Source organism: Stegostoma tigrinum, chromosome 46 (assembly GCF_030684315.1).
Source record: "Stegostoma tigrinum isolate sSteTig4 chromosome 46, sSteTig4.hap1, whole genome shotgun sequence".
NCBI classification, from domain to species: domain Eukaryota; kingdom Metazoa; phylum Chordata; class Chondrichthyes; order Orectolobiformes; family Stegostomatidae; genus Stegostoma; species Stegostoma tigrinum.
This window is the reverse complement of record NC_081399.1, coordinates 6,673,941-6,687,293: the sequence shown is the minus strand read 5'-3', so window position 1 is coordinate 6,687,293 and position 13,353 is coordinate 6,673,941. Positions and strand designations below refer to the sequence as shown.

Here is a 13,353-nt window from a genome sequence, read left to right as displayed (position 1 = left end):
CAGAGATAGGGAGGGTTGTAGCTGCTGGAGGGCGTTACAGAGATAGAGAGGGGTTGTAGGGGCCGGAGGGGGTTACAGAGATAGTGAGGTGGTGTTGGGGCTGGAGGGGGTTCCAGAGATGGGAAGGCGTTGTAGGGGCTGGAGAGGGTTGCAGAGATAGGGAGGGGGCGTAGGGGCTGGAGGGGGCAACAGAGATCGGTGGGGGGCGTAGGGGGCTACAGATTTAGGGAGGGGGCGTAGGGGCTGGAGGTGGTTACAGAGATAGGGAGGGGGCATAGAGGCTGGAGGGGATTACAGAGATAGGGAGGGGGTGTAGGGGTGTATGGGGTTACAGAGATAGGGAGGGGGTGTAGGGGCTGGAGGGGGTTACAGAGATAGGGAGGGGGTGTAGGGGCTGGAGGGGGTTACAGAGACAGGGAGCTGGTTCGGGGCTGGAGGGGGTTACAGAGATAGGGAGGGGGCATAGAGGCTGGAGGGGATTACAGAGATAGGGAGGGGGTGTAGGGGTGTATGGGGTTACAGAGATAGGGAGCGGGTGTAGGGGTGTATGGGGTTACAGAGATAGGGAGGGGGTGTAGGGGCTGGAGGGGGTTACAGAGACAGGGAGCTGGTTAGGGGCTGGAGGGGGTTACAGAGATCGTTGTGGAGGCCAGTTGAGAGTACAGAGACCGGGATAGGTCTCGAGACTAGTGTATGTTACGTTTCGAGAATATTGTTGGGGCTGGAGGAAGTTACGGAAATACAAAAGTCAGTCGCCGATGGATGGGGTTCCAGAGATAGGGAGGGTTTTTGGTACTGGAGAAGTTTACGGAGATAGGGAGCGGGTGTAGTGGCTATTGGAGGTTACAGAAATAAGGATGGGTGTAGTAACTTGATAAGGCTGAATAGATGAGGGGGAATGCAGTTGCTGGAGGAGATTACAGAAATGGAGAGGGATGTCGGGGCTGAAGTTGGAGGTTACAGACAGAGGGAGGGGTGTAGGCGATGGAGGTCGTTTCAATGGTTGGGATTGCATTCAGGGCTGGAGGAGATGAAGTGATGGAGAGCACCGTGGGGGCCAGAGGAGATTGAGATAGTAGGGGTGTTGGGGCCAGTGTAGGTTACAGAGATAGGGCGTGTTGTGTGGCTGTGCGAAATTCTGGATACGGGCAGGTTTAGGGGCTGGAGAAAGTTCCAGAAATGGGCAGTGGTGCAAAGATTGAAGTGGTTACATAGATTGAGAGGGATGTTGGGGCTGAAGGTGGAGTTTGCAGACATTGTGAGGGGTGTAGGTGATGGAGGAAGTTACAGTCACAGGGAGCGATGAAGGTTACAGAAGTAGGGAGATAAGTCGGAGCTGCAGGAGAGTACAGAGATAGGGAGGATTTTAGGGTTGGAGGACATTAAAGCCAGGGAGAGCTCTGGGTTTTAAAGTAGGTTGCTGAAAGAAAGTGGGTTGTCGCAACTGGTGAAGTTTGCAGAGATATCGAGTGAGGGGTCACCTTCAGTTAGTGGTCAGTTTTGGACAAACAGACATTCAGGAATTTAAGGAGGTTGGGATTGAATGGTCACTTTTGAAGTGCTTGGACAACTGTGTGTATTGCTGGAAAAATGGCCTTAAATCCCAGTTCATTCCAATGTTGGTGCCTCTTCATTACTTCCACTGTTGTCCAGTTTGCTGGCAGGTCAAAGGTCGATGCTCTGTGCTCTTCTTCCTGGGAAATCCACATTCATCCCAAATTCTGCTGCTGCTGAAAAAAGGCATGTGTCTGTTGCAGCTCCATGTTAAAAATCTTAATCACAGCCTGAAGAGATTTGGGATGAATTGCATCAAGTTTATTGAAAGCAAAATATCTGCCTCTCTGATCTCGCTTAGTTAATCTCTCCTCCACTTCTCTATTTTGGGAACATCGAAACAGAAGTAGGATGTCAGCCTGTGGACTCTGTCCTGCCTTTCAGCATGATTGTGACTGATCCTCGAATATTTCAATGACTTTTAACCATCCCATTTTAATCGCTTTTTATGTGTCACTCATTCTCTTTCTCCCTGTTGCCCTTTCTCCTCCTTTATTTGTCTGTCCCTCTCGCGCAATCCTCCTCAACTGATCTCTCTCTCTCTCGCAGCCATTGTCCTTACAAAACATTGATCACCTTGTGTTATCCCAAAAGGCAAAGCATTTTCTGAAAAGTAGCCACTCTTTACAGTGTGGAAAACACAAGATACCATGGACGGCTGTGAGCTATGAGATCAGAAAGTGTTGGCTAAGGAGTAAGTATTTACTCCAGGGCACTGGGACGCACCCACCCTTTCCAGCATCAAACACCATACCCCTTCTTGCCACTGGGAAGTGGAGCACGGCGAATGCATTAGTCCATTAACAATAGATGGGTGAGTGCCCCAATACCTGTGTGAGTGGGATTGGTGTGAAAATTGGGCTATGACCAAATGTGGCTCTGATGTTTTAGTTGACAACTGGTGTGGCCTTGTTCCTCTGCTCTGCTCACCTCCACACAAGACCCAATGACAAAAATATGTTGGTTTAGCATCAAGTGTTTACTGAATGAATACAAATCATGTCAGTTTCAGCTCCCCACACTCCCACGAGGCAGCCAGTTGGAGGCAGGGAAGAGATGAGGGGGTGAAAGGAATCGAAACCAATTGGCTGTTGATGACGACAAGTAAATGATGAGACCAACAGACTAAACAAAAACATGGAACGCAAGTTCCCAAAGTGCGAGAGGTGGCAGCAGTCGTGGAAATGATCGACACCAAACAGTAGCTCCACTGGTTCCCACCCTATGTTCTTACCTCCACAGACCCCCCCACGCCCCCCAAGCTCATCCCTCTCCCCCCTGCAACAACAACCCCGGTCCCACGATGTGACAGAGCTGGCAGAAGGCGCAGAGTCCCCGGTTACCAGCTGGGAGCAGTGTTGGCAAGGCGTCGCATCCGTCTGCAGGATTTCAAGAACAAAAGACAAGCACAGAATCGTTCAGCAAGACTTTGACCCAGCAACCACCTTCATATCCTAACAAACAAACAGTACATTCCCCCTCCACGATCAATTTCTCGGGGATTGTCACCGACCAGCCTTAATAAATAATATGGCTGCAAGTGCAAGTGGGAATTCTTCAGTGGATAACTCGTCTCCTGACTCCCCCAAAGCCTGTCCATCATCTGCAAGGCACAAGTCAAGACTGTGATGGAATACTGTCCCCCAACCCCCAACTTGCCTGTATGAGTGCAGCTCCAACAACACTCAATCTTGATACCAGCCAGGGCAAACCTGGCCGTTTGACTGGCATCCAATCCACCACCGCCAACATTCAGCTCCCTCACCACCAACGCACGGTGGCAGCTGTGTGTGTGTGTGTGTGTGTGTGTGTGTGTGTGTCGGATACAAGATGCACTGCAGCAACTCACCAAACCACCTTCGACAGCACCTTCCAAACCCCTGACCTCTCCCGTTCCAAAGGACAAGTACAGCAGATACACCACCTGCAAGTTCCTTTCCAAGCCACAAACTATCCTGACTTGGGGCTATATCGCCATTCATTCTGTGTCGCTGGGTCAAAATCCTGGAACTTCCTTCCTAAACAGATCTGACGGTGTCCCTACACTCTGTGGACTGCAGTGGCTCAAGAAAACTCTTCACCACCACCTTCTCCAGGGCAATTAGGGATGGACAGTAATTGTTAGCCTGATCACTAACACCCACATTCTATGAATGAATAAAGATACCACTCAGTCTCACCACTCCTTGTGGGAGTGATGACATGCCCAGATGTTCTGGGGAAGGGCATTTCTCCTGAGTTGCGAAATGGATTCGTTAATGACTGATTGGAATTATATTCTGCGTATTTACATTTAGCATATCAATAACACCAACAAGGGAACAACCGATTGTGTGACTGTGGATGGGCGCTGCTTACTTTGCACTGCTAGGCAGGAAAATATACTGCAAAGGGGATAATAATCTAGCAAAGGGATACAGATTGGTTTAAGTGAAACGGCAACATTTGGCAGATGGAGAAAATAATGGGAGACGTGTGAACTTATCCACTTTAGCAGGAAGAATAGAAAAGCTGGTGTTGTATTTTTAAATGGAGAGAGTTGGCAGATCAGAGGGATCTGGGTGTCCCGGTATATGAATTACAAAAAAAAAAGTTAATACGCAGGTACAGCAAGTAATTAGGAAGCCAGATGGCATTTTGACCTTTATTGTAAGGGGAATCACGTATAAAAGTAGGGAAGTACTGTAAGAACTGTACAGGACCTTCGTGACACAATATCTGGAGCAGAGTGTACAGTTTTGCTCTCTGGACTTAGAGAAGGATACAACTGGAATTTCAGTTCAGAGAAAGTTCTCTCAACTGGGTTCCTGTGGGATGTCTTTTGTGAGGATATGTTGTGCCTGCATCCAGTGGAACTAAGAATGAGCTGATCTCAGTGAAGGATGTAAGATTCTGAGGAACTTATTGTTGGATGCCAAGAGGGTGTTTCCCCCTGGGGAGACTCTAGAACTGGGAGAGACAACTTAAAAATCAGGGCTTCCCCATTTGAGACTGAGACGAGGAGGAATTTATGCTGTTGGAGGGTCATTAGTCTGTGTGATTCCCTCTGCCAGTGAGCAATGGAGGCCCAGTCACTGAATATGTTCGACACTGAGTGAGACAGATTTTTGATTGACAACAGGTTTGGGGGGGGGGGGGTTCACGGATTGGGGAAGGGACAGGCAGGAAAGTGGAGTTGAGGTCACAATCAGATCAGCCACGGTTTTATTGAATGGCAGACATAGCTCGAGGGGCCGAACGGCCGACTCCTGTTCCGCATTCTGGTGTTCCTCGGACTCCAGCTGGTCGTGCTGTACCTGGTGTTTCTGTCCTGGTCGCGAATCTTCTTCTCCATCTCGGCGTCGGTCAGTGTTTCCAGGAGGGGGCACCACTGGTCAGCATCCGTGGTGTTCCGGAGGGCACTCTCCACGACTGGCAGTGGATTCTCACTGGAAAAACAAATGTGGGTTTGGATCGGGATGGTGGGGGAGGGTGGGGTGGCAAGGGTGAAATATTTTCAAATGCTGGGTGAGACGGAACGGGAAGCCAGGCTATTAAAATAACAACTATTACCACACCGACAATCGAATTCAACACACCATTACCTCGCACTACCCGGGTGTCTCCCTACGTTTCTGAAAGCAGTCACAGAGCAACGTGCCAAATCACTGCTATTGACGCAGGATGGGTTAACAGTTGTCTAAACAGCAGTCCAGTCCATGGTCTGGCTGCTGAGATTGGCAGCCATTAATCTTGGGCTGGTCACCAAAATGTTCACGACAGAGAGAGGCGCAGACGGAGTGCCGCAGAGTAAGAGGGTCAGTGCTGAGGGAGCGGGCACTGTCGGAGGGTCAGTGCTGAGGGAGCGGGCACTGTTGGAGGGTCAGTGCTGAGGGAGCAGGCACAGTCGGAGGGTCAGTGCTGAGGGAGCGGTCAGTGTCAGAGGGTCAGTGCTGAGGGAGCGGGCACTGTCGGAGGGTCAGTGCTGAGGGAGCGGGCACTGTTGGAGGGTCAGTGCTGAGGGAGCAGGCACAGTCGGAGGGTCAGTGCTGAGGGAGCGGTCAGTGTCAGAGGGTCAGTGCTGAGGTCAGTGCTGAGGGAGCGGGCACTGTCGGAGGGTCAGTGCAGAGGGAGCGGGCACTGTCAGAGGGTCAGTGCTGAGGTCAGTGCTGAGGGAGCGGGCACTGTCGGAGGGTCAGTGCAGAGGGAGCGGGCACTGTCGGAGGGTCAGTGCAGAGGGAGCGGGCACTGTCAGAGGGTCAGTGCTGAAGTCAGTGCTGAGGGAGCGGGCACTGTTGGAGGGTCAGTGCTGAGGGAGCGGGCACTGTCGGAGGGTCAGTGCTGAGGGAGCGGGCACTGTCAGAGGGTCAGTGCTGAGGGAGTGGCCACTGTCAGAGGGTCAGTGGTGAGGGAGTGGGCACTGTCGGAGGGGAAGTGCTGAGGGAGTGGCCACTGTCGGAGGGTCAGTGGTGAGGGAGCGGGCACTGTCGGAGGGTCAGTGCTGAGGGAGCGGGCACTGTCGGAGGGTCAGTGCTGAGGGAGCGGGCACTGTCGGAGGGTCAGTGCCGAGGGAGCGGGCACTGTCGGAGATCAGTGCTGAGGGAGCGGGTGCTGTCGGAGGGTCAGTGCTGAGGGAGCGGGCACTGTCAGAGGGTCAGTGCTGAGGGAGCGGGTGCTGTCGGAGGGTCAGTGCTGAGGGAACGGGCACTGTCGGAGGGTCAGTGCTGAGGGAGTGGACACTGTCGGAGGGTCAGTGCTGAGGGAGCGGGCACTGTTGGAGGGTCAGTGCTGTTAAGGGTATTGATGCATATTTCCAGAAATCCTGAGGCACACAGGAGGGGGAGAGGTTGACGTCAACCCAACTTCTCCCAGAGGCTGAAAGGTCAGTGCACACATCCAGTACCCTCACCCTCTTGGCTGTGCTGTTGGGACACCCTTGCTGAACCGTAACCCGCACCCCTAACAGACCTGAACGCGTACGTTCTCTGGTGCCAGCTCAGCTGCCCACGGATGCTGTAGGCGATAGTGGTGACAAACTCTCCGCCCAGGCCCAGCTCTGAGCACAGCTTCAATGCAAACTTCTCAGGCGAATTATCCCTCTCCGACATGTCCCATTCAAACTGGTCCACCAGCAGGATATTCCCAACGTGTGTGTTGAGCTGTGGGAGAGAGAGAGACAGACAGAGAGAGACGGAGCAGGGTGATGGGCCAGGGCGGTGCTGACAAATTCGTCGAGGGAGACAGAGCGCGGGGATCAGTGGTCACTGGTTCAGCAGTAGTGGAGCGAGACGCAGGAAGAAGCCAGGACAAAGTCACCCTGTCCCCTTCTCTAACAGTGAAGACCGTCTGTCCACTGTACGAAATGGGGCAGTCGCACAAAATCAGACACGCAAACAGTGAAACATCAATCCCACCTCAATTCCACGAGTGGTTGCTAACAGGATCATTCCTACAGATATACAATCAGTTCGAGAACCTGTGTTCATCAATGCCTGAAACATGCTTGGTACTTTGCAACACGTTTTCAGGATTCATGTCAAACTGGGAGTCACTGTGTACATTTCCAGTATCTGTATCACACTGGGAGTCACTGTGTACAGTTCTGGTCTCTGTATCACACTGGGAGTCACTGTGTACAGTTCCGGTCTCTGTATCACACTGGGAGTCACTGTGTACAGTTCTGGTCTCTGTATCACACTGGGAGTCACTGTGTACAGTTCCGGTCTCTGTATCACACTGGGAGTCACTGTGTATAGTTTGATCTCTGTATCACACTAGGAGACACTGTGTACAGTTCCTGTCTCTGTATCACACTGGGAGTCACTGTGTACATTTCCAGTCTCTGTATCACACTGGGAGTCGCTGTGCACAGTTCCAGTATCTGTATCACACTGGGAGTCACTGTGTACAGTTCCGGTCTCTGTATCACACTGGGAGTCACAGTGTACAGTTCCTGTCTCTGTATCACACTGGGAGTCACTGTGTACAGTCCCTTTCTCTGTATCACACTGGGAGTCACTGTGTACAGTTCCTGGTCTCTGTATCACACTGGGAGTCACTGTGTACAATTCCTGACTCTGTATCACACTGGGAGTCACGGTGTTCAGTCCCTGTCTCCGTATCACACTGGGAGTCACTGTGTACAGTTCCCGGTCTCTGTATCACACTGGGAGTCACTGTGTACAGTTCCCGGTCTCTGTATCACACTGGGAGTCACTGTGTACAGTCCCTGTCTCTTTATCACACTGGGAGGCACTGTGTACAGTTCCTGTCTCTGTATCACACTGGGAGTCACTGTGTACAGTTCCCGGTCTCTGTATCTCACTGGGAGTCACTGTGTACAGTTCCTGTCTCTGTATCACACTGGGAGTCACTGTGTACAGTTCCTGTCTCTGTATCACACTGGGAGTCACTGTGTACAGTTCCCTGTCTCTGTATCACACTGGGAGTCACTGTGTACAGTTCCCTGTCTCTGTATCACACTGGGAGTCACTGTGTACAGTCCCCAATCTCTATATCACACCGGGAGTCACTGTGTACAGTCCCAGTCTCTGTATCACACTGGGAGTCACTGTGTACAGTTCCCGGTCTCTGTATCACACTGGGAGTTACTGTGTACAGTCCCGGTCTCTGTATCTCACTGGGAGTCACTGTGTACAGTTCCAGTCTCTGTATCACACTGGGAGTCACTGTGTACAGTTCCCGGTCTCTGTATCACACTGGGAGTTACTGTGTACAGTCCCGGTCTCTGTATCTCACTGGGAGTCACTGTGTACAGTCCCGGTCTCTGTATCACACTGGGAGTCACTGTGCACAGTTCCCGGTCTCTGTATCACACTGGGAGTTACTGTGTACAGTCCCGGTCTCTGTATCTCACTGGGAATCACTGTGCACAGTCCTGGTCTCTGTATCACACTGGGAGTTACTGTGTACAGTCCCGGTCTCTGTATCACACTGGGAGTCACTGTGTACAGTCCCTTTCTCTGTATCACACTGGGAGTCACTGTGTACAGTCCCGGTCTCTGTATCTCACTGGGAGTCACTGTGTACAGTTCCAGTCTCTGTATCACACTGGGAGTCACTGTGTACAGTCCCTTTCTCTGTATCACACTGGGAGTCACTGTGTACAGTCCCGGTCTCTGTGTCACACTGGGAGTCACTGTGTACAGTTCCAGTCTCTGTATCACACCGGGAGTCACTGTGTACAGTTCCCGGTCTCTGTATCACACTGGGAGTCACTGTGTACAGTCCCTGTGTCTGTATCACACCGGGAGTCACTGTGTACAGTCCCTGTCTCTGTATCACACTGGGAGTCACTGTGTATAGTTCAATCTCTGTATCACACTGGGAGTCACTGTGTACAGTTCCTCTCTCTGTATCTCACTGGGAGTCACTGTGTACAGTCCCGGTCTCTGTATCACACTGGGAGTCACTGTGTACAGTTCCCTGTCTCTGTATCACTCTGGGAGTCACTGTGTACAGTCCCAGTCTCTGTATCAAACTGGGAGTCACGGTGTACAGTCCCCGATCTCTATATCACACTGGGAGTCACTGTTTACAGTCCCTTTCTCTGTATCACACTGGGAGTCACTGTGTACAGTCCCTGTCTCTGTATCACACTGGGAGTCACTGTGTACAGTCCCTGTCTCTGTATCACACTGGGAGTCACTGTGTACAGTTCTGGTCTCTGTATCACACTGCGAGTCACTGTGTACAGTCCCTGTCTCTGTATCAAACTGGGAGTCACTGTGTACGGTCCCAGTCTCTGTATCTCACTGGGAGTCACTGTGTGCAGTTCCCTGTCTCTGTATCTCACTGGGAGTCACTGTGTGCAGTTCCCTGTCTCTGTATCACACTGGGAGTCACTGTGTACAGTCCCGGTCTCTGTATCACACTGGGAGTCACTGTGTACAGTTCTGTCCGTGTAACACACTGGAAGTTGCACTGTCACAGCCCCCTCAAGAAGTCTTGCAGTCACTGTGCACAGTTCGACCTTCAAGCTTACACAGCAAGTTTCAGTGTACAAGATCTGGGTCTCATATTTCAAAATGTAAACAGAGGCACTGAAGCAAATGCAGAAATGTTTGAAAATGGTGACAAGAAGTGAATCTGCAGCTTCTAGTCTCAAGCATTCTTGAAAGGCTACGTGTTCAAGAAAACGAAGGGAGGAGGGTCTCAAATCTGTCCTAACTCAAGAGTCTGGTGACGAGTGAATTTTGGACCCCATACCAGAGTTGTATGTTCTAAAATCCCCGGGTCAAGTCATCTGTCCCAGGGAGTCAAGAATCACCATGAAGAACAGAAAGGAACTACAGGCCAGACATGGAAACATTAAATCTGATTGTAACAAGGTGCGGAAGGTGGAATAGCGGCCTGCAACTTGCCTTGATGATGACTCGCTGGTCGGTCTGGTCCTCCAGAATGCTGTCCATGGGGTAGGATTCCACCTGCTGCCGAATGGCCGAGGCCACAGCCGGTACAAAGTTCAGCGGGTTCAAATCCAGGTCATCGCACAGGATCTCAGCGAACATCTCGGGCGATATCAGCTTCTCTGCCGAGGACAAAGAGTGGGAACAGGGGCCTGTCAATGTTGAGGAGGTTGGGGAGGGCAACCCACACCTGGAGGCACGAAACTGCTGGATGCCAAGGCCGAAATTCCTCTCAATGTGGGACTGGGGAGAATACAAACTCACACATAGCTCTGGAAGGGAGGGGCGCAACCCCCAGGTTCCTGACTTTCTTTTACTGGAATTATAATCCCAGGTATAGTAAACAAGGCTATTTAGCTTGAACAATAATGCAGAGCACAGTAATGTAGGGTAAAATTACTGGACTAATAATCCTGGGTACGGTGTTGTAGGGTAATGTTACTGATTAATAATCCCGGGTACAGTAGCATAGGGTAACGTTACTGATTAATAATCCCGGGTGCAGTAGTGTAGTGTAATGTTACTGATTAATAATCCCGGGTGCAGTAGTGAAGGGTAATGTTACTGATTAATAATCCCAGGTACAGTGGTGTAGTGTAATGTTACTGATTAATAATCCCGGGTACAGTAGTGTAGTGTAATGTTACTGATGAATAATTCCGGGTGCAGTAGTGCAGGATAATGTTACTGATTAATAATCCCGGGTGCAGTAGTGTAGTGTAATGTTACTGATTAATAATCCCGGGTACAGTGGTGTAGTGTAATGTTACTGATTAATAATCCCGGGTGCAGTAGTGAAGGGTAATGTTACTGATGAATAATCCCGGGTACAGTAGTGTAGTGTAATGTTACTGATTAATAATGCTGGGTACAGTAGTGTTGTGTAATGTTACTAATTAATAATCCCGGGTCCAGTAGTGAAGGGTAATGTTACTGATTAATAATCCCGGGTGCAGTAGTGTAGTGTAATGTTACTGATTAATAATCCCGGGTACAGTAGTGTAGTGTAATGTTACTGATTAATAATTCCGGGTGCAGTAGTGCAGGGTAACGTTACTGATTAATAATCCCGGGTACAGTAGTGTAGTGTAATGTTACTGATTAATAATCCCGGGTGCAGTAGTGAAGGGTAATGTTACTGATTAATAATCCCAGGTACAGTGGTGTAGTGTAATGTTACTGATTAATAATCCCGGGTACAGTAGTGTAGTGTAATGTTACTGATTAATAATTCCGGGTGCAGTAGTGCAGGGTAATGTTACTGATTAATAATCCCGGGTGCAGTTGTGTAGTGTAATGTTACCGATTAATAATCCCGGGTACAGTGGTGTAGTGTAATGTTACCGATTAATAATCCCGGGTACAGTAGTGTAGCGTAATGTTACTGATTAATAATCCCGGGTACAGTAGTGAAGGGAAATGTTACTGATTAATAATCCCGGGTGCAGTAGTGAAGGGTAATGTTACTGATGAATAATCCCGGGTACAGTAGTGTAGTGTAATGTTACTAATTAATAATCCCGGGTGCAGTAGTGTAGTGTAATGTTACTGATTAATAATCCCGGGTAAGTAGTGTAGGGTAATGTTACTGATTAATAATCCCGGGTACAGTAGTGTTGTGTAATGTTACTGATTAATAATCCCGGGTACAGTAGTGTAGTGTAATGTTACTGATTAATAATCCCGGGTACAGTAGTGTAGGGTTATGTTACTGATTAATAATCCTGGGTACAGTAGTGTAGTGTAATGTTACTGATTAATAATCCCGGGTGCAGTAGTGTAGTGTAATGTTACTGATTAATAATCCCGGGTACAGTGGTGTAGTGTAATGTTACTGATTAATAATCCCGGGTACAGTAGTGTAGTGTAATGTTACTGATGAATAATTCCGGGTGCAGTAGTGCAGGATAATGTGACTGATTAATAATCCCGGGTGCAGTAGTGTAGTGTAATGTTACTGATTAATAATCCCGGGTACAGTGGTGTAGTGTAATGTTACTGATTAATAATCCCGGGTGCAGTAGTGAAGGGTAATGTTACTGATGAATAATCCCGGGTACAGTAGTGTAGTGTAATGTTACTGATTAATAATGCTGGGTACAGTAGTGTTGTGTAATGTTACTAATTAATAATCCCGGGTCCAGTAGTGAAGGGTAATGTTACTGATTAATAATCCCAGGTACAGTGGTGTAGTGTAATGTTACTGATTAATAATCCCGGGTACAGTAGTGTAGTGTAATGTTACTGATGAATAATTCCGGGTGCAGTAGTGCAGGATAATGTTACTGATTAATAATCCCGGGTGCAGTAGTGTAGTGTAATGTTACTGATTAATAATCCCGGGTACAGTGGTGTAGTGTAATGTTACTGATTAATAATCCCGGGTGCAGTAGTGAAGGGTAATGTTACTGATGAATAATCCCGGGTACAGTAGTGTAGTGTAATGTTACTGATTAATAATGCTGGGTACAGTAGTGTTGTGTAATGTTACTAATTAATAATCCCGGGTCCAGTAGTGAAGGGTAATGTTACTGATTAATAATCCCGGGTGCAGTAGTGTAGTGTAATGTTACTGATTAATAATCCCGGGTACAGTAGTGTAGTGTAATGTTACTGATTAATAATTCCGGGTGCAGTAGTGCAGGGTAACGTTACTGATTAATAATCCCGGGTACAGTAGTGTAGTGTAATGTTACTGATTAATAATCCCGGGTGCAGTAGTGAAGGGTAATGTTACTGATTAATAATCCCAGGTACAGTGGTGTAGTGTAATGTTACTGATTAATAATCCCGGGTACAGTAGTGTAGTGTAATGTTACTGATTAATAATTCCGGGTGCAGTAGTGCAGGGTAATGTTACTGATTAATAATCCCGGGTGCAGTTGTGTAGTGTAATGTTACCGATTAATAATCCCGGGTACAGTGGTGTAGTGTAATGTTACCGATTAATAATCCCGGGTACAGTAGTGTAGCGTAATGTTACTGATTAATAATCCCGGGTACAGTAGTGAAGGGAAATGTTACTGATTAATAATCCCGGGTGCAGTAGTGAAGGGTAATGTTACTGATGAATAATCCCGGGTACAGTAGTGTAGTGTAATGTTACTAATTAATAATCCCGGGTGCAGTAGTGTAGTGTAATGTTACTGATTAATAATCCCGGGTAAGTAGTGTAGGGTAATGTTACTGATTAATAATCCCGGGTACAGTAGTGTTGTGTAATGTTACTGATTAATAATCCCGGGTACAGTAGTGTAGTGTAATGTTACTGATTAATAATCCCGGGTACAGTAGTGTAGGGTTATGTTACTGATTAATAATCCTGGGTACAGTAGTGTAGTGTAATGTTACTGATTAATAATCCCGGGTGCAGTAGTGTAGTGTAATGTTA

At 48.6% G+C, this 13,353-nt stretch overlaps 1 protein-coding gene across 3 annotated transcripts in view; it reads right to left on the bottom strand.

The window, feature by feature from the left end:
* Positions 1 to 2,813: 2,813 nt before the first annotated feature.
* LOC125449538 (SWI/SNF-related matrix-associated actin-dependent regulator of chromatin subfamily B member 1-like) overlaps positions 2,814 to 13,353 on the bottom strand; it is a 42,949-nt gene continuing 32,409 nt past the window's right edge. The window contains exons 6-9 of one of the 3 annotated variants that reach the window (XM_059642728.1): positions 9,918 to 10,084; positions 6,502 to 6,692; positions 4,851 to 4,982; positions 2,814 to 2,933 (exon numbers count right to left, since the gene is read on the bottom strand). In XM_059642728.1, the coding sequence (XP_059498711.1) occupies positions 2,894 to 2,933; positions 4,851 to 4,982; positions 6,502 to 6,692; positions 9,918 to 10,084 (530 nt within the window). In that variant the 3' untranslated portion in view covers positions 2,814 to 2,893. Of the gene's footprint in view, positions 2,934 to 4,168; positions 4,983 to 6,501; positions 6,693 to 9,917; positions 10,085 to 13,353 lie in introns of those variants that run through there. The other 2 variants (XM_059642727.1, XM_059642726.1) reach the window with 2 other exon arrangements.